Here is a 27,756-nt window from a genome sequence, read left to right as displayed (position 1 = left end):
GTTTGCTAATATCCAACCTATACCTTCCCCTCTGCAACTTGAGACCATTGCTTCTAGTTCTGTCATCTGCCACCACTGAGAACAGTCTAGATCCATCCTCTTTGGAACCCCCTTTCAGGTAGTTGAAGGCAGCTATCAAATCCCCCCTCATTCTTCTCTTCCGCAGACTAAACAATCCCAGTTCACTCAGCCCCTCCTCATAAGTCATGTGTTCCAGTCCCCTAATAATTTTTGTTGGCCTCCACGGGACTTTTCTAATTTTTTCACATCCTTCTTGTAGTGTGGGGCTTAAAACTGTACACAGTACTCCAGATGAGGCCTCACCAATCAGCCAAAGATTTTGAAGACTGTGTTGAGATTTTAAAAGCTGGTTTTACTTTTCTGTTTGAACAAAACATAATAAAAAACAGTAAGCAGTCAGACCACAACTGTTTTCAAAATGTAAAACCCTATACTTTAAGGATGTTACCAAAAATAAAATAAAAAAATAAATCATGGACATTTTCATCTAGATTTCAACATTTTCAAAGTTGTCCATAAAAATCCCTAAAAAGGAAAAAAAATCAGTTAAAATTAGAAAAGGACTTATAAGAAACTGGATAAATACAATGAACACATAAATAAAGAGAGAGACTTAATCTTATATATTCTTCATGCATTCAGAAGTCCATTCAATTAATCAGAAACCCATTTATTTGTGCTGTTTAAGAGTAACCAACAGTACTTTATTACTGTGGGTGCTTTTTCTTTTTCATAATCTGAGACTGCCTCAGCTCTTCAGTCCCATGAGCATATGGACAAGATTCAGAAGTCAGAGAACAGCCATCAGGATGGTGGATGAAAAACCAACAGAGACGTGTTTTAAAAGCTTCAGCAGAAAATCTTCGTTTTACTTCTGACTTGGTTCCCCTTGAGGGTTTCTCTTCTCTCCAGTCACGAATATGAACTCTTCCATTTAGAACTGAGGGTTTAAAAAAAAAAAAAGCAAGCACACAAACCATTACTAGAGGTCATGGGAATTACACTGATCATCTGTGAATACATATATGTACTATAAATGGGCTATTCATGCAAAACCAAACTGCACTGTGTAGGTACTTGCATAGGAGTAGAAATAAATGCATAACAAATTGAGAGCATATATTAAATCTTCTTTGGAGACTATATATTCCCACTTAGGGTATGTCTACACTACAAAATTAGGTCAAATTTATAGAAGTCAGTTTTTTATAAATCGTTTTTATATAGTCAATTGTGTGTGTCCCCACACAAAATGCTCTAAGTGCATTAACTCGGTGGAGTGCTTTCATAGTACCGAGGCTAGCGTCGACTTCCAGAGTGTTGCACTGTGGGTAGCTATCCCGCAGTCTCTGCTGCCCATTGGAATTCTGGGTTGAGATCCCAAGGCCTGATGGGGCAAAAAACATTGTCGCAGGTGGTTCTGGGTACATGTCGTCAGGCCCTCCCTCCCTCCGTGAAAGCAACGGCAGACAATCGTTTCGCACCTTTTTTCCTGAGTTACCTGTGCAGACACCATACCACGGCAAGCATGGAGCCCGCTCAGCTCACTGTCACGGTATGTCACCTGGGTGCTGGCAGATGCAGTACTGCATTACTACACAGCAGCAGCAACACACTGCCTTGTGGCAGCAGACAGTGCAATAGGCCTGAAAACCATCCTCATCGTGTCCGAGGTGCTCCTGGCCGCCTCGGTAAGGTCGGTCAGGAGCACCTGGGCAGACATGAGCACAGGTACTAAATTAGGAGTAACTCAACCAGGTCATTCTCTTTAGTCCTGCTGGCAGTCCTATTGCACCATCTTCTGTCGAGCAGCCGGGAGATGTGGATGGCTAGCAGTCCTACTGCACCGTCTGCTGCCAGTCAAAGATGTAAAAGATAGATGGAGTGGATCAAAACAAGAAATAGACCAGATTTGTTTTGTATTCATTTGCTCCCCCATCCCTCCCTCCCTCCCTCCGTGAAATCAACGGCCGACAATCGTTTTGGTGAGGTCTGTCAGGGTCACCTTGAAAACTTTAATGAAGATTCAGTCCTGCCTGAAATACCAGAGGGAGGGATAGCTTAGTGGGTTGAACATTGGCCTGCTAAACCCAGGGTTTTGAGTTCAATCCTTGAGGGGGCCATTCTGTATGACAGTTGTTTTTGTTTCTCCTTGATGTAAAGCCACCCCCTTTGTTGATTTTAATTCCTTGTAAGCCAATCCTGTAAGTCATGTCATCAGTCGCCCCTCCCTCTGTCAGAGCAACGGCAGACAATCGTTCCGTGCCTTTTTTCTGTGCAGACGCCATACCACGGCAAGCATGGAGCCCGCTCAAGTCACTTTGGCAATTAGGAGCACATTAAACACCACACGCATTATCCAGCAGTATATGCAGCACCAGAACCTGGCAAAGCGAAACCGAGCGAGTAGGCGATGTCAGCGTAGTGACGAGAGAGATAAGGACATGGACACAGATTTCTCTCAAAGCACGGGCCCTGGCAATGTGGGCATCATGGTGCTAATGGGGCAGGTTCATGCGGTGGAACGCCGATTCTGGGCTCGGGAAACAAGCACAGACTGGTGGGGCCGCATAGTATTGCGGGTCTGGGATGATTCCCAGTGGCTGTGAAACTTTCGCATGCGTAAGGGCACTTTCATGGAACTTTGTGACTTGCTTTCCCCTGCCCTGAGGCGCAAGAATACCAAGATGAGAGCAGCCCTCACAGTTGAGAAGCGAGTGGCAATAGCCCTGTGGAAGCTTGCAATGCCAGACAGCTACCGGTCAGTCAGGAATCAATTTGGAGTGGTCAAATCTACTGTGGGGGCTGCTGTGATGCAAGTAGCCAACGCAATCAAAGATCTGCTGATATCAAGGGTAGTGACCCTGGGAAATAGTGGATGGCTTTGCTGCAATGGGATTCCCCAACTGTGGTGGGGCCATAGATGGAACCCAAGGAGCTTGGCATAAGGAAAACATGAGAACTCACCTCCTGCTGGGGGTCCCAATTCCTGCCCCACCTTGCTTTGTAGTGGAACTTCACTAGTTCCACCACAAGATGATCATCGATGGAAGGGGCAGCATGAACCCGAAGGACAAGTGTGAACTGACTCTTCTCAGTGGGAGTCAGACTGAGACCCATATCCGACCTTGTTAAAACCAGCACTTTTCCTATTGATGGTCACAAAGTTCCACGGGTGGTAGCAACAGAGGGCACACATGTTTATAATCTCTGTGGCATCTAACACTTCCTAGGGCTAGGACTAATACCATAGAAAGTCCTCGTGTAGATGCAACGTTGTCTGGGCTTTTATATTATTCCTCAGGACTACTATAGTCTGGAACTACAAAAAAGCTTCTACCTACTTCCTCTCAATAAAACAGGAAGAATATACGTTTTCTGGTAACCTACCAGTTCATCCACTGGTACCTGGTGACACTCTGGACAATGGTCATGGGTCAGTTGCCTTCCATATTTCTGCTAACATAGGACCATTGGATCCAAGAACTGAAAACTCTTTATAAAACACACTCACATTATATAAACCTATGCACCAACATTCGAAAGTGCTGGTTTTGAGTATTATTCAGCAGCTAGGCATTAATGCCACAAAAATCCTACAATGACAGCAGCAAAAAGAAAACCCGAAGAAAATCAACAGAACATTGAAAAAAAATAAAATTATTTTGTTGTTAGCTTCCTATTCTGCCAGGCTACTGCAGCCTGTATAAATCTGTCAAGCCTCGCATAATTAGAGGCTCTACTCTAGACCAGTTGTCTTTTGTGTTGGCATTTTTCTCTGGAGTGCTTGTTAAGTCCAGACTAAGTCTTAATGAGAGGCTCCAGAAGACTTTCTTAATCTGCACTTGACTTCCTTCAACACTGTCACCACTGTAGGAGGGGGGAAAAGTTTTCTCCAATCTAGTCCAAGTGTAGCATCCTGCTGAGAATTCCCGCTACAGTAACAGGTAAATAAGGGGGAAATGGTCTGTATAGGGAAGCATGCCAAATGCACAGCTCATCCACTACCAGCTGACTAATTAGCAAGACATCAATCTCATTCTGCCCTACCCTTCAAAGGAAAGATCTACAAATGACATTTTAGGAAATACAATAGGAGTAAATATAAGGAAAATTCTGCTCATCAAGGAAGTGTACTCAGTATTTTGAAGATCTAATCCAATGATCTTTCAATTATATATAAATCAATTTAGAAAAATATAAATGAGAGATTATCAATGAAAATCTCTCTATTCTTTACCTTCAAACACCTGATGATTGTTCCTGAGCAATGTCTGCAGGCCTCCATATTCATTCTTTAATCTCTTTAAAGTCGCTTTGTCTAAATGTTCTGCTACTTCCCTCAAGGAAAGACTTTCTGCAGTGAACAATAATATAGCCATTAAAAAAGTGTCAGTTCACCAGACCAGTATAAATACAAGCAAAATCTATACACTGCAGTATGGTATCCCAGCATTGCAGTTAGAGGAATCTACAGAATATTTTTGGAGTTATTTTGTATGGTTTCTCTGCAGAGTGGCAGAAACGTTTTGCTGGTTGATCCATTATAACCACCAGGGTCTGTTCAACAGTATACCACCTAGCTAGCCAGTTAGTCCCCATTTTGTAATTGTGCATTTGATTTTTCCTTCTTAAGTGTAGTACTGTATTGAATTGCATCTTGTTGATTTCAGAACAATTCTCCAATGTGTCAAGGTGGTTTTGAATTCTAATCCTGTCATCCCTAGTGCTAACCCCTTCCACCTTGGCTTCATCCACAAATTTTATAAGCATACTCTCCACTACACTATCCAAGTCCCCCAGTTTGACAGTGAACCATTGATAATTATTCTTTGAGTAGAGTCTTTCAACGAGTTTTGCACCCACTCTACAGTAATTTATTCTCAATCACATTTCCCCAGTTTGTGTATGAGAATGTCATGCAGGACTGTTTCAAAAAAAAAAAAAAAAAAAAAAAAAAAAAAAAAAAAACTTACTAATTTAAGAAATAGATATAAGCGTTTGCAGACAGGCTTTCAAAAAGTAGCCTTAAAATTGTCAACAATGAAATGTAAATTGAGTTAATTTTTTAAAAGTAAAAATACAGACTATCATCCAGTATTTAAATGTGAAAAAAAGAATCTAGCAAATGATAAAAAAAAAAAATAGAGTGTGATCAGATGATATAAAAATCTAAATGGTATGGCATCTAAGGAGGTTAGCAAAGAAATTTTTGCAAATGACTTTGCAATTAATTAACATTAGTGTACCAATTACAGGGATGACAGCAGTAAAGAGACTTCTAAGAATATTCTGTATATTTGCTATAGGAAATTGCATTACAGTACTTTTCATGGTATGTACTGACAGTGGCAAAACTGTAAGTTTTAATAGCAAGCACTGTTGTATGCAATTTACATTACACGTTAAGAACAACCTTACCTCCTTTATTCCAGGTGTTTAAACGTACGTCAAGTGTATGATCCCATGGTTTCTCTTGGGTTGCATTTAACAGTAAGCTTGCCACCGTCAAAACCACAACATCTACAAAATCCCGAGGGAGAGCAGCACAGTTCCTGACTTGTTCTACTTTTTCTCTGGGTTGAAATCCAGATAACCAGACCCTGCCACCATCTGTCTTTGTCTCATTTGCAACACACTCTGACATTGCTGCTTGGTCAATGACACAGTTTACAACATGGTGGTTGTCACACTGATTAGATCCAACTGTTTTGTCTGATGTGACCCCAGAGCCGGACTGACGGTTGTTAATATACTGTGTTCTCTGTTTATTGATTCGATCCTCTTGCATAGGTGGATATGTTCTGGACTTCCCAATGAGGCATACCTATATTAGCAAAAATAAATAAAAGTACTATTTATGCTGCACCAAAGGTGTTCATCAAAGGTTTACAGCATCTTTAGAGTCCCTACCCAAAAGGCAGGATCAGGACCAAAAATGGGTCCCTACTTTAAGGATCTTACAATGTGAATTTTATGAGATACAGCAAGGGACAAACAACCTAAATGCTATGGGACAAAAAATGGTAGTAGGAGACTATATGGGAAAAGCAGATATACAATAATATTTTCATTCCACTAACATGCATATGATTATGTAGCACTATAAAATGATAGAGCCCCCTTTGCTTCCTTTAGGCCCCTTTTTGTGAGTGGGATGTGACAGACTATGCAGGAGATAGATGAATGATTTTAGCCTTTGTATGGAAAATATTGTCTGCAATTATGTACTAATCTGTTGTGGCCTGCTTCTCCAATACAAGCATAATGAACAAACATATATGTGTTATAAATAGCTAGCAGCATTTTAAAATTCATCAGAAATTACCCTTTTTGTTGAGGGAATTCTAAGGCAATCTTCTTCCACAGTGAAGCCACATTCCAATCCTACTTGCGTAACAAAATCAAGATATTCTCTGTACTGTGTCTTCTGGCTTTGCCTTCGGTTATATTTTCCATGGAAATCAAAGAAGCAACAAGGCAGTACAAAGTAGCAACAAGAATAGGAAGACCTGCAAGAAGGATTATTGGCTACTGAATAATAGTTATAGAACGCTAATTTTATTAAGTGGCTGTATGAAACAGTCAATACCACTTCAGATACAAGCAATAAACAATCATTGTAATGGCATGACAGAGCTTCTAGGTCAAGCAATATAAATATGTTCCTCCTTCAGTGCTCCTCTGAGTGAAATAGTCACTGGTTATTTTGAGTGTTTGCTCTAGAGATTTATCATCCCAGTTTAATTTAATATCAAAGGACCAAGTCCTGCAAACTCTTGCTGCTAGACGTAGTGAGTGGGACAGTCCAAGGCAGTAAGCACTAGGCCAGATAGTAAGTGCTTGCAGGATTAGGACTTAAATCTAAGAATAAAATCTAGTTAGATTTCTTGTGTCAAAAAAACTGGAGAGCTGCTATGCTACTGCAGCTTTCTGTGATGGAGAAATGCCTCTACACAGGAACCCTATTCTCGTGCTTCCTAATGGGATACCTACAGAGATAAATGTTTTGTGAGTAGCAATTGCTCTGATAAACACCAACCCCACCCAGTCCTGCAATGAGATCACAGACCACCACATTGTTTCATGAACACTGGAGGCAAAAGTATACAGTTATCCCAGGGTATGCATATAATAGAGCTTAGCAGAAACTTTTTTCCATACCTAGCTGCAATTACAGGTATCCATGGCGTTAGCTCATCTGAATGGTTTCCTATTAGCCAGTCAACATTTGAAAAGAGATAACTGTCATCTGGTCTGACTGCACATTCCTTAAAAAAAATAAAATACATTTCATTCCCACATTTTTTAGAATTATTGCATTTGACACAGTGAGGGCAGCAGTATAAACCCTAAAATAGATTTGAGGGGAACAGCAACAGTGAATGTGAACTACCAATGTTTTTCTGATCTGAACCAAAAGCAAATACATTTGCCATGCAATGATGTCTTATTGGTGCAAAGCATAAATAAGGTAATAGTAGAAACATAAAACAAGTCAGATGTAAAGCTAGACAGAGAGACTATAACAACAACAAAAACATGCATAAACATAAATATAAAATTATATACATTTGATTGTATCCGTCCCCCACCATTCTTCTTGTGCCACTTATCCTCTTAGACTACAACCTTGCAATCTGTATCTGCATGGGCAGACTCCTGTGTCCCCAGAGAGCCCCAGTGACTTCAATTTGCAGGATCCGGGTCTTAGATCATAAACCCCTTTGGGACAGGGACTGTGTCTCCATACGTTTGCACAGCATCTATTGCAGGTGATTCATCAGAATTCAGCTTCTCTGGTCTGCTTCCCATCCCCAGGTCCACCTCAAATTAAATCCCATTTTTTTCCCCTCTCCACCCTTCTGCTCCTCTCTTCCCCCACAGCCACTCACCCTGATGTCATCTGTGTACACTCTCTCACACCTCTACAGTCACTGTTCTTTGCCCCTTCAACTTATCATGGAGCTGCCGCCTGGCACACACCAAGTCAGGGAGTTATTAGGATGGGCGTGGGAACTGGGGAAAAGGATTTTGATGGGGGGGGCTTTAATTAGAGAGGGTTGGGCTGTGTGGGCACTCAGCATGTCTGCACTGAGGCATCAGCACCTGACGCCTTCCCTCCACGCTACTGCCATTGAGACTGTGCAATAACTACAGTTGGGGACATTCCATAAGGTATCCTGAACAGCAGGAACTGTTATTGGTTTAATTTAAAAATTCAAGAGTGGCCAATGCCCAAGATGCTGTCAGCACACGTGAGAGAGAGAAAATTGGAGTTTGTGGCTATTTCGCGAGAGGAACCCAAAAAACAGTGAGGAAGAGAGCTAAATTTTAAAAAGGAGGCATTTTAAAATGTTTCCTCATAAAAGTTAGTATATTTTTTCTCAAAATTTCCATGGAAAAATTAACAGTCCTCTGAAGAGTTACTGGGCCAGAGATGGAAACTGAATACAGAAAGATTTTAATCTTTCTTTAAATGAAAATCTCTATACAGCCTTAACTCTGGAGTCACTATCAATGCCTTCATTTTATATACAGTGTGCATGCAAATACGTATACACATGACATACAAACACACATGCTGCATACGCACACACACGTTACTCAAAACGCTCCATGTCAGTTCATCCAAATATACTAAACCAAAATGTTTGGTAAATGCCTTTATGTTCTGATAAACAAATTACCACCGACACTATATTTTAATTTTGATTGATTATGGATAATTATTTAAATGCAGAATATAGCATTGCTAATCCATACGGTTTCAAAAATGAACAGATTTGTATTCATCATGTCTGACAGCCAATTGGTGCTGCAATACTCCACATTCATGAATAATTTTAGTATTGGCACTGCATGCCACAGATTGCAATACTCATACTATAAGTTGTGCTTTAAAAAAAAAATCAAGGTAAAAAACCACTGAGGGCAACACAAAGATGCTATGAACAGGTGGTTTCTTCTTTTACAAACCCTGTAATTTAAAATTCCCTTAGCCACAAATGCATGTGATGAAATAAGGTTTCGAAATCTTCTCCACCAAACAGCTTTTATAAGGCATTTATTTCAAATATTTATATATAATTCCTGTAGCTTATGTTCATATTTGTAACCGTTCTATGTTCATTTAACCAAGACTGAAACCTTATTACTTGCACTTGCAAATTTTTAAAAAACGCTATAAAAGACTAATAAAAATTAAAGGGCAAAAGGAAAAGATACTTTTCCTTCTTGTCACCTCGCTATACAATTAGGGGTCCAATGGTGCAAAGCACTGTGTTGAGTGCTCTCAGCTCCTAAAAAAGTTCATGAGAGTTGAGGGTGCTCAGCACCTCACAAAATGGTGCCGTTATGGCCTGATCCTGAGCCCAAAAAAATGAATGGGAAAAATGTCCAATGACTTTCATGGGGCAGGGCCTAAATGAATTAATATAGAACAGGAGAGAATAGAATGTGACTGATTAGTTCAGAAGTGACTAGATGTATATAGCATATGGGAGCTGCAGTAGTACATTGTCTTGCCACTCTAGACTTTTACTTCCCAAACCCTTGGCTTAAAGTTTGGCTCTGGACTGCGTGGGAAAACAACTGTGATAGACACATTCAGTCTCTATTTGTCCACACTTGAGAGCCATTAAACAGTTTGATACAACTGGCGGTCTCTGTACTCGAGGACAGGGACTGGAAAAGCAGGGATGATGCATGCCAGCACTGAAGTGAATTAGCAGAGTTTCATGTAATAAATTAGCACCTTAAACTTCAATGACTTGTACAAACTCTGCTGGACTGATTGAAGCTAATATCAACCCTTCAACTCCATGACTTTGAAATTCCTGTTTTTTTAAGCAGTGTGGGGAAATAGAGTACTTTTGAGAGAGTGGAAATAAGAAAAGTCAATTTCACGAGTTTAGTGAAAAGAAAATGAGGAAACTAAGGAACAAGGCAACTATCAATCAACATGAGGATTTAATACACAGAAGACTATGCACAGTTGGATTGAAAGTGAATGTTCCTGTGTTCTAGTTGTTTCTGTTCTCATAAAAATGCTGATGTGGAATTTGAAAGATAATCCCTCTTTCAGACCTATTTTCCTTTCCAGTTTGCTGCAGGCTATTATTGTGATGGCTTATTACAAAATAAGCATAGCAGGTGATTGTTCCTTTTAAGACTGAACAATAATGCTGCTCCAAAATGGCACACAGCACTGTAGGAAGATTGTGGCTGGAATCATTTCCAGAGTGATTCTATTATGAACTTCTCAAGAATAAGCCAAACACTTTTGAACTTCTATTTCCTTAAGGATAGCACTATGTGGTGTTGCTGCACCACCACTATATAAGCTCTGATCTTTCAAGATCAAAGATTGTATTTATTTTGTGTGCGTGGCAGGGAAGGGTGGTAGCGGGGAGGTTACCCATGCTGGTTCTTGTAACTGAGAACTGGGGGGAAATTGAGCATATGCATGCATACAATACGAAACAGATATCCTAACCCCAACCTTCCTTGCCAACAACCTACAAACATGACTATGCTGAACCATCACCCTGCAACTGACAGAACAATACTCATATATTCATATTAAATTAAATAATCTGAAGCAATGACTGATGAATAAATAAAAATAAAGATACTGTAGGTCTGTTTTTTTACAATACCTCTAAATGTGTTTGTGGTCCATACATGTCCCATATTTTTCTTCTTCTGACATCAATTCCCCTACCTGGGTACTGAAATATTTGGATTAATAATTGGTTAAAAAATAAAACATAATATCTTATATTTATAAGCATGTCTTTCATCCAAAAACTACAAACCAAATACAGGGATAACTTGATCTACAACTGACATGCAGCCACCTCTATGAAACACAGCAGCACTGCACGACAGGTGGAGTTAGAACCGGAATATCATGTCAAATGGAAAGAGCAGGGGAAATGTAGGTCGTCAGAATATAATTACCCAATTTGGACCTGGACCTGGACATGATGGTTGATGCCTGTTTGGGAAATGCCCTGGTTCTCTGTCTGAGCATAAACAAGTCAGAATCTCGGTTAGCCATCTCATCTCTGACTCATCCATTGAATCATTCCCAAACACCACTATCTACAGCACAAAACTGTTCCTTTGCCATCCAAATACTGACTCTGCCCAAGCTTGTTTAGCATGTATCTGACAGGATCTCACCATAAGGTGCTATGCTTGCACACTAAGCTAAGAAACAAGGAATAAATTACCAACTTGACTTTCAGTTTGAGTCTATGTTACACTGGATGGATGAAATAAACATTTCCATGAAATCTAAAAATGTTTTTCATTAAATGCCTAAAGTCCTATAAAATTTTTTTTATAATATTAAGTTCCTTTTCAAAAAGTTCTTAAAAATGATGAAGAAAATGTTCTGAGATGAAACAGACAGACTCTGAAAGTCATGGGATTTTGTTGTATCACATAGAACTCTTCTTTAACATTTTCGTTTCCATCAAACATTTCTGATAAAAATCAGCCTCGAGGACCTACATTTTGTTATGCTCCATGCACACAAGCACCATGTACTGGTAGTCTTTTTCACAATTACGTGATCATTTGTCGTGGTAAGGAAAAATATCTTGTAGCTTGCAGAATTGTTGGACTTTGGCTTCAATACAAACTTCCCTTCTTCTGAGATACAAATTACAGTAGCAAAATTAAATCCAGAGCAAGGGTTATCTGGCTCATTTCATCTTCTGACTACCAGTAAATGTCAGCTGTTATATACTTCCTACTGGGTTAAATGGTAGGGTAACAAGGCCAGCTGCCAAGGAAATCAGCTTAATCACTACTGTTAAGGGATAAATCCTGCAATGAACCAGGGCTAGTTAGTTTTCTTTCCAAGGATCAAGTTGGTGTGGAGTTCTGTCAGTCCAGAAGTGTTCCCCCTGAATCCAAAAAGACAGTACAGGCAACAACTAAACCCATAGACTGTGCCATAAAGTACAGTCTACGATACGTTTAGTACACATTATATTACCTAGTTTCCTTTTTTGATGCAATCAAACAAACTCCATTTTAAAGCCCTGGCTCACTGTGTCTTTGATGATTAGCAGATAAAAGATTTCATTTCAGAACCCTGAAGATTTTGTTGATTTTAAGTTATTTCCCATTTTTCTATACCAATAGCATGATTAGGCTGCATAATTACATTTTGTTTCTTCTCCTCTACATTAGACGTGAGCAGGAAACAAGTTCATTTCACAGAGAACCACTTATGCTAACAAAAACCTTGTAATCAGTTCTTTTTTTTTTCCTGATAATTGCGGAGATTCAAAACCTTGCTTTAATGATATTAATGAAGCACATTCCAGCTATCAAACATGCCAGATAAAGGAAAAGAGAACCAGAATACTGAACACCTCCACTTTTGTTTAAAAAAAAAAAAAAAAAAGATTATTTTTACCCCTTCATTGCTCAGAATATGAACCAGCAGACCATTTCCGCATCCTAGGTCTACAAAAGACTGTTTCTTAGACAACCCTTTTTCTGCTCTCTCTTCTTCCCAAAGGATCTAAGTAAAGACAAAAATTAAAACAAGTTTTAATCCCTCAGAGCATTTTCTCAATGACTAAAATATTTGTGGCCCTTTCCTGCAACTCTTATTCACATGAGTAGAGATATGGACTTCAATGGATCTTCTCCTGTGAGTAAGGACTAGTCACATGAATAAGGGTTTGCAAGTGGAAGCACATAATTCATTTTCAAGCAAAAAGTTTAAATGAGAGGTTGCATAAGCTAACAATAAAAGTTCATGCCCAAGTGCACTGATGGTTTTAAGTGATTTGAGAATGTTTTGAGAGTTTAAAGTGATTTAAGAATGGTTTTAAGTGATTAAGCTGCTAGCCTAGGATTCAGGAGATCTAGGTTTAATACCCTGCTCTTCCATCGACTTCCTGTATACTGTTGGACAAGTCACTTAGTGCCTCAGTTTCCCATCTGTAAAATGGGGATCACAGCACTTGCCTACCTCACAGGGATGTTGCAAGCATAAATACATTGAAGAGCGTAAAGGGGCTGAGATACTATGGCAAGGGGGCCCATGTAAATATGTTAGACAGAAATAACACAATTGTGGGATCACACAACAGGTGCTCAAAAATCTTGGTTTGTGCCACGTAAATCAACAAAAATAGCCATCTTCCAACCCCTCAGCTAGTGCATCTACCATTTTGCCTCCCTTTTCCACAGGGGTATTTTGTTTGTGTCTTTCCTGATGCCCTTTAAAGCATACAGTGGGAAGTAGTGAAAGTAGATCATTTGTGATTCAGAAGCAATCTGCCCTACTGATCCATTTTCCCCATAGGTGCTGGGCAGAAAAGTCTGAATGATAGTATTACTACTTAGACCTTACTTTACTGCTTTTACCCATAGATTTCTAAGATGCTACCTTTCATGAGTGTGGAGACTGGGGTACAATCAGGCAAAATAACCTGGTCACAGTCACACATCAGTCCAGTGGCAGTGCTGGAGGTAGAATCCAGTGATTCCCAAATGGTGCCTTATCCACTGGGTTATGTTGCCTTCAATGGAGCACTGTCTTGACAGAGGAATTCTGTGCATCTTCGAAGTTGTGTAGTTGAGGAGAGTGGCTACTATGAGACACACACAAGCCCTATGCAAATGAAGTGAAACTCCCGCACAGTTTAGAAGAGAGAATGGGAAACCTCTTCTTACCTCCCTTAACAGAAGCCACACTTTGTCTTCTTCTGTCCCTCATGCAACTGCACACCTCTGCCAACTATGCAGCTCTTAAGCCTCACAGAAGTGAAATCCTTCTGCCACAATGCAAATAAATCATATGCACTGCTTATATATTATTTTCATACAGTGGGGGCATTGCTAGAATTATTTAATAACACTAAATGAAAAATGTCAAACAAGTTCCTAGTCTCCTAGCGTTGCTGCAGGATGCTGAGTTTGCTGCAGCACTCAGTGCAGCTCAGCTGTGTATGTCAGAGCTGGCCTTGTCACATAACATAGGCCTTTATTCGCCATATTGCACCCGGGATCTTACTTAGAAAGCACTTTTCATTGGATGATCTCAGAGCAATTAATTTATAAACATAAATTACTTATTATTTGCCTAATGCCTTAAGGATAAATGTTTCTTTTTGGGCCAATATAGTAGTGACATGCCCTGCCCCAATTATCTTAACTACCTAAATGAGATATAACAGGACTAGGGATGATAAAAGTGGCTCAAGGAGGACAAGGGTTACAAGAGTGACAGATCAGGAGAGTGAAGCAAGTGGTGAAGGAGGAGAGCAAGGTCATGTGGCAAACAAGGTTAGGGAGCCCTTCCAGTCACAGGGGGGAACATCAGAACAAAGGCACAAAGATTTTCATGGGAGAAAGAGAGAAAGGTCACGATCCTGCAAAGCCCCTAGTACTTTCTATGAAGTTCTGATCCTGCTCCATATACACATCTCAGCCAACAGAAGTTGATAGCACTCAGCACCACTGAGGATCGGACCTCAAGGGACCATTAACACGAGATGTGCCTATACTTTGCGAGCTTAAGTAGGAGCTGAGTGGTTAAAGCAGGAGAGTAGCAATAGGTTAAGTATTAACACCCGTTGTACAGGTGGTCACACAGAGAATCAGTGGCAGAGCTGGAAACTACAATTCTAGATTCTGCATAATACATTGGCTTTGTGCATCTGCAGGTGATGCTGCTCTCTACTTGCTGGACAACAAAATGCAAACTACTACTAGTGACAGCTACGGAATAAAAATTCTTTTAGCTCAAATGAAAGAGGCCTGAGTTGATTGACTCAGAGGATCGCGATTCTAGTCCCAGCTGCACAGGCAATTCATCTGATAATTGTTTGTTGCCTGCAGGACATGGATTTGTTATAGGCTCCTATTCTGTGACTAACTACCAGATAGACTTTCCTTCTTAATCAGATGTTACAACAGGCACCATCAACTTAGTAGGATTATTTTTGTTTCTTCTAAGCAAAAATATCAGGAACCCTTTGAACACAGAATTGATATCTGTGCTTTCGATTGTTGCTAATTTGTTAGTTTCATGGATATTCACTTCATTCCCTCCCACAAGTTGTGATTTTGGTAAGTTCCATCAAAATACCAGCTTGTGTTTACAATTTCCACTTTACAGATCATGATGTTAAGCATGTTGGCACTGCACTGCAGTTCCTTTGAGGTGCCAATCATTTTCTACACAGATTCATGTGCATCAATCCATTTCATAACACATACCAAGAGGGTACTTGTTTGGGCATGTGCCTAGAGAGCATGTCAACTCAATGCGACCCCAGAACAAAAGGAAGTTGTATGGTTTTCCCTTCCGTTTGGTTGCCAGTGGAAAGGCAAAGTCCACGAGAAGAGATAAAGGTTGACAATATCCTTTTTAAAATCTCTCTTTAACTTCTTTACAAATAGCTCAGTAGTGTACACCATAATGCTGATATTTTAAAATTCTGCAAGAAGGATGAATAGAAATATTACTTAATAATAAGTTAATGAGTAGCGGTGACATTCTGTACTCTTTTGTTAATCCCTTTTATGAGACTACGATAAATTTTGTACAAAGTATGCTTTGAGAGGCATCAATTGAAAACTCATGAATTTGCTCATCATTATTGTCCCAGTAAAATATGTGTGGCAACACGGTCTGTAAAGTTGTAAGATTCTACTGTATGACATTACTGAGATATATTCCAAGTTTAGAAAAGCAGGCACATACCAGTTCCTCAGAGACAAAAAGCAAACTGACAACTCGCCCAGGTGTCAACAAAATGGACTATCAATCATCTGGTTACGTGGGAATTCTTTGGCAGGAAAAAGGATACGAGTGAGAAATTTACATGTTGGCAAAGGAACAGCTGAAGGTTCCGTCCTAGATTTTGTCTCCTGACCCTCAGCTGGAAGTGATTTTCAAAGGGAAAAGAGAACTGTAAGAAAGGGGAATAGATGCCCCCAAATTATTCCTCCCTCTCTATCCACAGCAGTCACAATGCCTGAAGAAAAGAAGCAGCTCTGAACTGAGGGATTCCAGCCAGCAAGACCACTAAAGCATGTGCTGAGAAAGACCTTTTGCTTTGTATTCACTTAGCTTGTTAAGTAAGGTATTATTGTATTTTACCTTGTTTCTTTGTAACCAACTCTGACTTTTATGCCTCATTACTTGTAATCATTTAAAATCTTTCTTTTTGTAGTTAATAAACTGGTTTCATTGTTTTATCCAAACCAGTGTATTTGAATTGAAATGTTTGGGAGACTCTATTTGAGATAACAAGATTTGTGAATTTTCTATTTTAATATTTTCTATTAATAAAATGATGGACTTTCTATGATCTTATATTGTCCAGAAGGAAAGAGCTCGGCAGTATTACATGCACATTTCTGGGGACAAGTTTGGGACTAGGAATTTTCTGCAGTATAATTCAGGAGTGGCTGGCTATAGCCACTATACAGCTGGGAATAATTTACATGCTGGAAGCTGTCTGTGAGCAAACCAGGAGTGGTGGCTCTCACAGAAAAGCAGTATAAAAGGCACCCCAGGTTGGAGAACTGAGGGGACACAGCTGTTCGACAGTCCAGATTGTACACTGGGTAATGTCACAGTAGCTTTTGTAACCAATAACTGAATCATTTTAACAATTGTTATTAAAAGAATTACTGTCACTTCATAGGACATACATTATCTCAAGGAACACAACAGGTTAAACTTACAGCCATTGTCACAAAGTACATTTAAAAACAAAAACAAAAAATTGTTAAGAATATTCCACAAGATGTGATCATCTTACCCCTAAAAAATGTGACTGTATTCTCCTAATATTGGTATCCATCTACAAATGTTATCTTTGAAAATAAAATTGTAAGCAATCGTATTGCATTATACTGCACGGTCCATACGGGAGTATCTTCACTAATATTTTATTTTACAGATGAAGAAGCTGAATCACAGAAGTTATGACTGAAATTTTCAGAGCAGTCTAAGGCATTTAGACTTCCTCTGAAAACGTTAAATGCTTCAGTGACTCAGGAGCCTAAATAATTTAAGGCCAGATTTTCAAAGGTATTTAGGTGCTTAAAGATCCAGATAAATCCAAGTAGACATCAATTTGCATTTTTAGATGCCTAAATACCTTTGAAAATCTGGCCCTGAGTTTCTTTTGAAAATGGGACTTAAGGGTGAAATTTTCAAAAGCACCTACATCTTCTCCTAGACTGCTTTGAAAATCTCATTTGAAGTAATTCGTATCAGATTAGATAGGAAGTCAGTGTCAGAACCGGGAATACAATACAGATTTCTACTCTCAAGTCTATTGCTCTAACCACTATTCCATTTTTGCTACCCCAGAACTCGTAATCTAGTCTTTTCTAAAATCCTGCTAGTCTATTACCAGACACTTACCAGCAGATAAGTAGCAATGGCAACATCTTCATATACAAATTTTTCAGGATCTGTTACTTCAGGCCACACCTTCAGATAAACAGAGGTAAAATTACCAATTGCGTTATCATTTTAACCACATCTCTTTAAAGAACATGCTCAACTAGATTGGCCTTGATAGTCACCCCATCTTTAACCTATCACTAACATTATGGAATTCTAATCTTCCAATTAATTAAAAAAAAATCTTGCCCCCTGATATGAAATATGAAAGACTGCGTGAATTTTTGTGAGTCACACAATAAACTAACTTGTGTACACACACTAGGATAGAGAACATCTGCAGTCATTCAGTCAAGGTAAGTTTCGGGACCAGTTATGGTTCCAGATGTGCAAATCACACAGAACAAAGCCCACCACGTGTTCTCTAGTACATTGCAGGTGCACCGGTTTGCTTATTATCTGACTCAGGAAAATTCACATCCATTGGTATGGCTATGTCTGCCATTGGAAAGATTATTATTTGTATTACAGCAGTGCCAATCAATGTTCCCTCTAATTTTTTACAACCATGTGCGGATTTAATGTAGTTGTGTGCACCAATACGGAGGTGATGTGTGGCAGGGTGGGGCCAAGGGGTTCGGAATGTGGGAGGGAGCTCAGGGCTAGGGTAGAGGGTTGAGGTGTGGGGGAATATGGCCTCTGGCTGTGGGGCTGGAGATGAAGAGTCTGGGGTGCAGGAGGGGGGCTCAGAGCTAAGGAAGAGGACTGGGGTATAGTGGGATGAGAGTTCTGGCTGGGGGCGCAGGCTCTGGGGTGGGGCTGGGGATGAGGGGTTCAGGGTGCAGGAGGGGACTCAGGACTGGGCCACAGCATTGGGGTGCAGGAGGGTGAGGACTCCAGCTGGAGGTGTGGGCTCTGGGGTGGGGCCAGGATAGCGGTTTGGGGTGCAGGCTGCCGGGGCTGCGATAGGGAGAGAGAGGACTCCCCCCAGCCCTGTCTCACCACAGCAGCCAGGGGAGAGGTGCCTCAATGGGAGGCACTTAATAGCCTGCTGCATGGCCATGCACCTTAGAGGGAACTTAGGTGCCTATAGGTCACAGCAGGAAATGAACCTAGTATAATGGAATCTTGAGCTTACAATCTAAATAAAAAAGATAGACAAAGGGGGGGAGAAAATAAGTAGTATACCCTCTTTACTGATGGGGAACTGAGGCACAGAAAGACTAAGTGATTTACTTATTGCAAAGCTGTGAACTAAAGCCAGATCTCATGAGTCAGAGGTCTTGGCCACAAGACCAGCCCCCCTCTTATTTATACTGATATTTCTTCCATGGGGAAGATAATATCCCTGTAACATTTTTTACACTGCTTGTTCATAAAAGGATTTGTTGAATCTTTGGCAGTGTAGTGACCAATCCTGGCCACAGTTCATGGAGCTTATATGGCCCAGAAGACCACATCCACTGGTTGTGTACTGGGCTGACTGATCCTTGGGATGACTGACTCATAGCTTAATCTTTCAAAGTTCTGGGTGAAGTCATTTAACTTCAGTGGGAATAGAGGGCACTCTGCACCTCACAGAATCAGACTCCGGTGCCTAAAGCCTGATTAAAAGTCTACTGAAGTCAATGGAAAGACTCCCACTGACGTCAATGGGCTTTGGATCAGGCCCTAAGTGAGGGAGAAGAGGGAATTAGGTCTGCCCTGTCACTCACCAAAGGAGAGCTACTTGGGGAGCCAGGAAGTAAGGTGAATCACAGCCCTACTGTACCTGTATCCTGATTTCCAGAGCTGGACTAACACCTGTGCAGAACCAGGGAAGGAAGAGAAAAGCACTGGAAGCAAAGAATTTGGGATAGAACAAAACACATCATTCGAGGGAACTGGATGGGAAATGGGGTGCTAAAGGTCTCCTCTAGTACACAAATGCCATAGGAGAATCTCTCTGACCTAACTGGTCCCAATCACAGGTCCATTTCAGAGTTGTCGGCCAGGGACAGTGTCTTTCAAGCTCCTGTTAATTCTCACCACACTGACTTCAAGGGAACCAGCGAAGAATCGGTGGTCTAGGATATTGAGATGGCAGTACACAATGTCAAGCCTACTTAGCATTTTTGGGCTGGCTGAAGCCAGTGACTTACTTGAAAGGAGCATGAAGTGGGCAGCTACATATATACTATGCACCAACCACAGAAATAGGGTGAGACAGAAAGGAAAGTCTTGTTAAAATGCCACCTCCAGATTGAAGGGACAGTTGAGATGGTTTCCCTGGCTCTGAGGGAATTCACCCTCAATACAGATGAAGGATCCCTGGAGCTCAAAAAATAATTCTTGAAGAGCAAATGCTTGGCAAGCAAACATTCCCACACATGTGAATGCACACAGGATTTATCAAAGCCTAAGGTGGCAATTTTTAGGAAACCTGATGGTAAAACATCGGCAGCAGAGGCCTAAAGCAAGCCACTGAGGGTAAAACTTTCAAAAGTGCCAAAGTCTCTTAAGATCCTTTCCCAAATCACTTAGAGCCAGGCTGTCAGAGGTATTTAAGCACCTAAGGCAACAATGGCTTTCAGTGACATTTAGGCTCCTAAGTGCGTAAGTCACTTTTGAAAAATGGGACGCAAGCTCCTAAGTCACTCAGATACTTTTGAAATTGTTATCGGCAGCACACCAAGGCTCTGCACCTTAGATGCTATCTTGCTCTTCATTTTCTCCTAGTTACGAATTAATAATGCAGATTTCAATTTGACTCATAACTACCACCAACACTATGTAATAACACTGAACTCTCTTTACATACACAGGGAACTTTAAAATCAAGAACAAATTTTAATTTAATGATTTTCAAATAGATTTCTCCTTTTTTAACTAAGACCCCAGTCTCCTTAGGAAGCATAAAACACTATGAGAGAATGGGACTCTAGATTTTATTGCCACACTTACCTTTACCATTTCTTTGTATTTTTCTTTTAGTTCTTGATAAACCCTGCTGTATTTAGCCACAGAAATGAGCGAGAGTGTACTTTTAAACTCACTCTGTTTTTTCTCTGTGGACCATTTAGCCAGTTTGGGCAATAGTTCATTTCCAAGCCACGTTGTTTTGGGGTATACAATTCCATCTGCGACCCAGTTTTCTGGAGATGAAGTTAAAATAGACACAGACCTTTAAAAATATAAGAAATCTGAATAAATACAGTGTATGTCAATGATTGAACTAAAGACTCATTCAAGAGAAAAAAATAGCAGAAGCCACTTTAAACACAAGTTTTATTACATTTATCTTTTGCATACATCATAGGGCAGGATTTTCAAAAGCACTCAGCATTGGCCTAACTGCTCCCATTGTAGTTAGTGGCTCCCAGTGCTGAGTGCTTTTGAAAATCCCACTCTGTGCACTGAAGAAAGGAACTGACGTACCAGGAAAGATCAGAAGAATTGATATTTATAGCTTGGCTATCTGGAGACTAGGACGCCAATCCTGCAAACACTTAAGTACACACATAACTTTGCTCACTTCAGTTGCCCCATTGGCTTCAACAGGAGTATTCATGTGCATCATGTTAATCACATAACTGTTTGCCGGGTTGGGGCCTATGCAGGAGATTTCATAACATTACACAATTATGTGAAGGGTATAAAGATCCAAGAGGAAAATGAGGTATTCAAGGAGGTGCAAGGGACAGAATACGAAACAACTAGGTAATACATGAAAACAACAGAAAACAGAGTGAGTAAAAGAAAAAACATCTTAGCAATGAATTCTGTCAGGCAGTAGAAGAGTCTCCCAGAATATGTGGTAGAATTCCCATTGTTTAAGGCATTTAAAACTAAACCAGACTTTACACAGGGTATATACGACAGCATTGGCCGAGGGGTAGACTAGGAACATGACACTGCACAACAGCTCAGCTCTCTGGCCCTGATCCAGCAAAGCACTTAAACATGTGAGTAGTCAACGGGACTACTCACACACTTAAATGCTAAGTGTTTAAGTGCTTTGTGGATCAGAACTAGAGTGCTCAGTACCTTGCAGGACTGTGCTTTGGGTGATCAGTCAGGCATTCCCCAAATCTAATTTTCATGATTTTAAAATACCATGTCCCAACTTGGAGAAATCTCCAACTTTGACCCTGATACTGCAAACACACAAGTGCTTAACTTTACTCTGAGTAGACTTCAGAAGTGACTGTGACCAAATTATAAACATTTTTAAGGAAGTCAGACGGCACAATTCATAATCCTATCCATGCAAAACTGGAACAGGCTTAGTTGTACAGATACAAATTTGGGATTTTTCAATTAACCGAGAAACATTTAATATCTAGCTAATTCCACTTCTGTACTGTCATCTAGCAATTATAAAAAGAAAGCAGAATTGATTAAATGAAAAGGTTACTTTTCTATTACGGCAAGATGAGACTGTGATCCACAGAATGATTCGTTCAATAAGGATCTGAGGGATTAATCTTTCCCCCATTAAAGTCAATGTGAAATTCCCATTGCCTTCAAAGGAGCAGGATCAAGCCCTAACTAAGACCTGGTTCAAGCAGGGGGTGGGGGTGGAAATCGATCTAAGTTACCTAACTTCAGCTACGTGAATAACGTAGCGGAAGTTGACGTACTTAGATCTACTCACTGCGGTGTCTTCACTGCGGTGAGTCGACTGCTGACGCTCCCCCGTCGACTCCGCCTGCGCCTCTCGCTCCGGTGGAGTACAGGAGTTAACGGGAGAGCGCTCGGGGGTCGATTTATCGAACCTAGACTAGATGCAATAAATCAACCCCCGCTGGATCGATCGCTGCCCACCGATCCAGCGGGTAGTATAGACATACCCTAAGATGATGCACTCAGTTCAGGTCTCTGAAAACAGTGAGCTAACAATTTTAGATCAAGTGAATGGATTCAGGTGTGCACATACTGCCATAGGACAATCATAGCTTAAATAAGGAGCAGGGGACTCTATCACATGAATCAGGCCCTATATAACACAAATCAAACCATCCAGACACATTATAGAAGAGGATGGTGTCATCTTAGGCCAGTGCAGAGGTTTGCTTCCCCTTTCTCTCCCCAGCACTCACCATTCATCATCTTCAGCATGTGTAAGTCGAATTTGATAAATGTTGCACTTCTTAACCTGATATTTTCCTTCATCATTTTCCTCCAATGGTAGAAAGGTCACAGTCCCGTTAAAGGTATCTGAAAAGATTTGTAAACTGTGGAATATTACTGGCTCAAACTATTATGTTGTGTAGAAATGTGGGTAATTCTTAGCCACGCAAAATAAGAAGCTAATATTTTGCTGCTTATACCAGAGCACAACTTAGTGAAGCAAGCTGTATTTAGATGCAGAGAAAGGAACCTAATGCTCAGGAGAGGTGTAGTATAAGAAACAGCTTTGCCATCTAAAACTGCTGATTCTTTATACAGTTTGCAATACTGTGCATATTATTGCAAGATGTTTTGCAGCATTTCTAAGGCCCCAACCCTGCAGAGACTTACATGTGTGCTTAACTCTAAAACATGTTAGTTGACTTCTAAGGGACCATGTGGTGTAATCAATATGTGGCCAGATATCTATTACTGAAAGTCATTTACCACCATAACATTGCTACTCACTGTCTCTTTAAAACTGGAAGCCTGGAAAGTAAATTCCAAATTAAGGGAGATACAACTACCCAGCGTGGTACATAGCTGTTGTAATGCAAAAGAGCAGGAAGATACCTATCAACAATTTTGTGAATTAACCTGTTCAAAACTGAAAAAAAATACTACTATTATATTTCAACTGTAGTAATATCCAGATCCCCCACATAAAGACAAGGCCCTGCCCCAAAGGAAACCCGTTGGATCTCCGAGGTGGCCTGGTGCAGGGTTTCAGCTGAAGTTGAGTTTTCAGGACTGTGGAGCAAGGCAAGGGTTAAAGTAAGAGGGAGGGACCAAAAATCAGAGAGGAGCACTCTCTCTTCTCCCCAACTTCAGTGAGCAATGCTCCCCTACACGACCACTCCCTCTCAGTTAGTGCAGTGAGAGCTCTCCCTTCTCATTTCCATTTACTTTTTAGCCTCTGACCTAATGCCTAACTGCCTAACAAATACTGACACATCTGACCAGTCCTATTGGCTCCAATACTCTTATTGAGTACATGAGCAAACTTATGCATGTGCCAAGTGTCTGAAGGATATGGGTTTAAGAAGACAAGTGGCATATAAATGGAGGGGGAAGGATAGATATCACATATAATTTTATATATAACTGGTTTGTTTTTTGTGATCATAAAACATTAATGTAAAAGCCAGCTATTCCCATCTGCCCCTCGAATACCACGCCCAACAGCATCAATCATACATTTCAGGTGCAGGAGCCTTGTTTGGTTTTTGGTAAGCTAGCATTTCTTCTCTCTCTCAAAAGATAACTTCCTTCTGATGATGTGCAGTATAATGAGCTGCTGTATTCTGCATCTGTAGCAATCACAACTGCCTCCTTGTGTTTAACTGCAAGCAACGACCTTTGGGATTCTTTGTAAGGTAGACAGTCAAAACCTCACCAGTAAAATGAATCAGCAGCAGCAGATGTACTTGGGATAGATAAATACTCAGCTCAGTGTCCCCAAAAAAAAAAAAAAAAAAAAAAAAAAAAGGTTTGAAAGGCACAATGCAGCACTTGGGCACTTAATTACACACACAGCACTGAGGAAGCATAACCACACAGCTCCCAAACTGTACTTTTTGTGAGCGAGGGTGGACAAAACTTCCACACACCATTTTTCCTTATTAATGCAAGGATGGGAGATGTCAAATAATCCGGCTGTTGATTGAAATCTTGTTAACATATACTGTACAAGGCTGGCTTTAATTAACTTCCCTTTTTTGTAATCAAATGGTATGTCCTAGTGTTCTTAAACCCCACTCCTTGCTCTTAACACAACCTTTTGAGTACAAGCAGACAGCACACAAATAGCCAGATGATACTTCTGGATGACTTCGCATAGCAGAAAGCAAGTTCCTTAGTGTTATTTTCTAAATCAAAAGGAAACTGAATAAAATCCAACCACCATCTTATTGGTCCAATGACATTTATAATCTTCAAATGATGTCAGGTAGAATACGGTCCCAAAACAGAGTCAATGGAGCTATACTGACTTACACCAGCTAAGGATCAGGCCCTGAAATGCCTGCACCATCTAGCTGTCCAGTCTCATTTTCTAACATGAATTGTGTGCATATCAAGGTTAACTCCTACATAACTTAAAATAGTATTTCATTTAAACTTCCTATCAAGGAAAAACAAAGAGAAGGGCAGCAAACCATAAATAGCATGATATAAACTAGTCCTCACATGCTATTGATTTTACCTCCCATATCTTCAATATATCCATATAGCCTCCTATAAAATAACCCTAAATTGCTTACTATGTTCCATATGGCATTGCTACAAAAGAATTATTACTGCTGTTATTGGTCTACATTGGCATTATTAACTTATAAAGGTAACCACAAAAATATCCTCTAGCAAATATTTTGCTATTGAATTTCTCCAACACCCTTCAGTTGGCAGGAATACAAAATAAGTCAATGTGTGTTTGTCCTTTTCTATTTATTTTCATCAAAACATACATTCCAACACAACAACATAGTCACAGGACACCAAATAGGCAGTCAGGGTCTACGCTTACATTCCTTAAACCATCAAAATTCCTACTGATCTCAACAGCAGTTCTGTGTGAGCAAGGAATGGAGGATCAGGAAAAGGGTGTGACTAGTATGGACACATTTAGATAGCATTGCATTTTTGTACAGCATTGCACTTTGTACAGCATTGGATGACCTTAATAAACTTAATCCATCTTTACCCAGTCCCCTGTCTGATGTGAGACTATATAAACCCATTCTAAACTGAATGTTCCAAAATCATTTTCTTTTCTTTTTTTGTAACATGTCTACCAAGCTATTCTGTATGGGTAGAATCCCCTGGGGAAGTTTTAAAACAACCAGACGCAGGGCTGTCGACTAATAAAAACATGAGATAAGTGATTTTTCTTTCCATCCTCAAAAAATTATTCAGAAGTACAATACACACTGTAAATGGTTTCAGAAAAGGTACTGAGTAAGAATTCCAAGACCTTTGAGTATTTCAAGGCAGCTATCAGTGTTGGTGTCTTAGATTAGTTACTTTACTCGCTTTTGGATTTAGGTTCCCTTCCAAGGACCAATATTAGAATTCAATCCACACCCTGTATATTTCTTCAGTGGGATTCCACACAGGTGTAAAGATCCACTCTGAACGGATACACTGCAGGATCAGGGTCATAAAAAGTAAGATTGTCTGTGCATAGAACACATTACTGTATGTTTCTGTTCAGGAAAGCTTAAAATTCCATGCCAGGCAGGGTTGCCAATTTTGGTTGGACGTATTTCTGGAGATTTCATCATATGACATTCTTTAAAGATTCATCTTTAATTCCTGGAGACTCCTGGCCAATCCTGGAGGATTGGCAACCCTAAATACCAGGATTATTAAACAACAGATAGTTTGAAAGCGACAGAGAGACCCCAGTTGCTTTGAAAAATCTTACAAGCCATGTCAGGTTCTACAGCTGCAGATGTCCCTTTTTAGTTCTATACTTTCAAAGGCTATTGTCAAGCTTTGTAAATCTACAATTACACCTACACTGCCAGCTGTGTTTTTGTTTGCCCTATTTCTGTAGGAGCTCCAACCAGTCCCCCCACCATACTTCTCCTTTCTTCTTAAAATAGACAAGCATTATTTCAATATCCTCCTTGTTCACAAGAATGGAACAAACAGGCTAAATTTAGCAATAGTATAAAGCATGAGGCTGTGAAGAAATCTAGTAGCAGCTGGAATTTTCTCAGTGCTTCATTTTGGGTGGTAATAGGTTTTTCAATATTAGAAGAGCAGCTGAAAAAATATGGTATTTTAAAGGATGGATTCTAGTTTGAGGCTGTCACTGTCCTTTAAAAGTGCACTTGGATCCAGTATCAGGGTAATAGACATACCAAACTCAATAATAAATATTTAGGGTGGAATTTTCAAAATCTCCTATTTACTTTCCGTGTGAATTGGGTGCCTGTCTCTGTTAAGTGTTTTTGAAAATCCCATCTTTAGCATTTACATAGTGCTTTATTATACTTCTGTAGGTTGAAGGATGTATTTGTTTGATTACACAGAGGCCTATTGATCGTCAATATTTTGAAAATAGTATTTCAATGGAAGATATCGGAGGTATTCTTATTGTAGGTGCTGCTTTATCCACTCTCATAAGAAATGTGAGATTATGAGGAAAGATAATTAACATTGGGAAGGTGCATTGGAAAGGAAAAACAGTGTCACTGCAATGAAACGAGACAACCCCTCAGCCCATTTATCTAAAAGGTTGATGTTCACATTTCAAAGTCAAATTCTCCTACTTCTCTCCCCCCAAAAAGATAGTGTCTGAAGTATTTTACTAATATGTTTAAAGACAAAACAGTCAGACACACTCCGCTAGCACCTATGGAAAATACCTTTCACCTGCCACTGTTGACCTTGGTACCATCACAGGAATTTCCAGGGTGACTTAATTCCTTTGCTATCATCCTTTGCTTTGGGGTGCCAAAGAGAATGGAGCTAGGCTGTTCTCAGTGGTGGCAGATGACAGCACAAGAAGCAATGGTCTCAAGTTGCAGTGGGGGAGGTCTAGGTTGGACAGTAGGAAACACTAGTTCACTAGGAGGGTGGTGAAACCTAGGAGGTGGTGGAATCTCCATCCTTAGAGCTTTTTAAGGCCTGGCTTGACAAAGCCCTGGCTAGGATGATTTAGTTGGTGTTGTTGGTTTGAGCAAGGGACTGGATGACCTCCTGAGGTCTCTTCCAACCCAGTCTTCTATGATTCTATGATCCCCTCTTGCTATGGGTTCAGGAGGCAGCTGGAATTTGCATATATGAAAGCCCCAGCTAGTTTCCACAACTCTGGCTCTGTGCTGTCATTCATCACTTTTGTTAAATTACCTTTTATGACCATTTCTTTTCTTGGTGCAGTGGAACAATGGTGAAGGTGACTTTTAGGGAACAGAGTTCTGAGGACCGCATCAAGGTCGAGAGCATCTGTCTCAGGCTGATTTTCTTTCCCAAGTTCTTTAATGAAGGCTGGCATTTCCCAGTCCCCCTGAGCAATCATGCGAGAGAAATCACTCCAGAGAGCTTCCAGCATTGTGTGAGGAGGGATAGCCTCATCCCCAGCAGTCACTTGCCTCTCCTCTTCCCTCCCTTGCCCCCAGTCCCCAGCTATTCCCCTCCCATCCTCTGTCTTTGTCCCCTTCCCCGCATCCCCA

At 40.4% G+C, this 27,756-nt stretch overlaps 1 protein-coding gene across 3 annotated transcripts; it reads right to left on the bottom strand.

The window, feature by feature from the left end:
• Positions 1 to 352: 352 nt before the first annotated feature.
• Positions 353 to 27,756, bottom strand: TRMT44 (tRNA methyltransferase 44 homolog). 3 transcript variants are annotated; one of them, XM_043512501.1, is made up of 12 exons: positions 27,434 to 27,704; positions 23,791 to 23,919; positions 22,507 to 22,624; positions 20,369 to 20,588; positions 17,444 to 17,512; positions 12,461 to 12,568; positions 10,683 to 10,754; positions 7,186 to 7,292; positions 6,350 to 6,533; positions 5,443 to 5,848; positions 4,262 to 4,378; positions 353 to 961 (listed from the first exon to the last, which is right to left on the bottom strand). In XM_043512501.1, exons 1-12 carry the CDS (start codon positions 27,633 to 27,635, stop codon positions 729 to 731), a joined length of 1,965 nt encoding a protein of 654 aa, XP_043368436.1. In that variant the 5' UTR covers positions 27,636 to 27,704; the 3' UTR covers positions 353 to 728. The 3 variants fall into 3 exon arrangements, with proteins under 3 accessions (XP_043368436.1, XP_038255034.2, XP_043368437.1); XM_038399106.2 differs by lacking the exon at positions 23,791 to 23,919 and having other exon boundaries at positions 27,434 to 27,756; XM_043512502.1 differs by lacking the exon at positions 17,444 to 17,512.

This window comes from Dermochelys coriacea, chromosome 4 (assembly GCF_009764565.3).
Source record: "Dermochelys coriacea isolate rDerCor1 chromosome 4, rDerCor1.pri.v4, whole genome shotgun sequence".
Lineage (NCBI taxonomy): Eukaryota > Metazoa > Chordata > Testudines > Dermochelyidae > Dermochelys > Dermochelys coriacea.
The sequence above is the reverse complement of the archived record's forward strand: the minus strand, read 5'-3'. Positions and strand labels throughout refer to the sequence as shown.

Bases quoted from the DNA above. Each gene is read 5' to 3' on its own strand.
- TRMT44 (XM_043512501.1), bottom strand. From the start codon at position 27,635: ATGCTGGAAGCTCTCTGGAGTGATTTCTCTCGCATGATTGCTCAGGGG. The intron at 23,920-27,433 runs GTAATTTAACAA...CGTTGCTTGCAG, and splicing joins AAAAGAAATGGTCATAAAAG to TTAAACACAAGGAGGCAGTT. The intron at 4,379-5,442 runs GTAAGGTTGTTC...TGTTCACTGCAG, and splicing joins AAACACCTGGAATAAAGGAG to AAAGTCTTTCCTTGAGGGAA.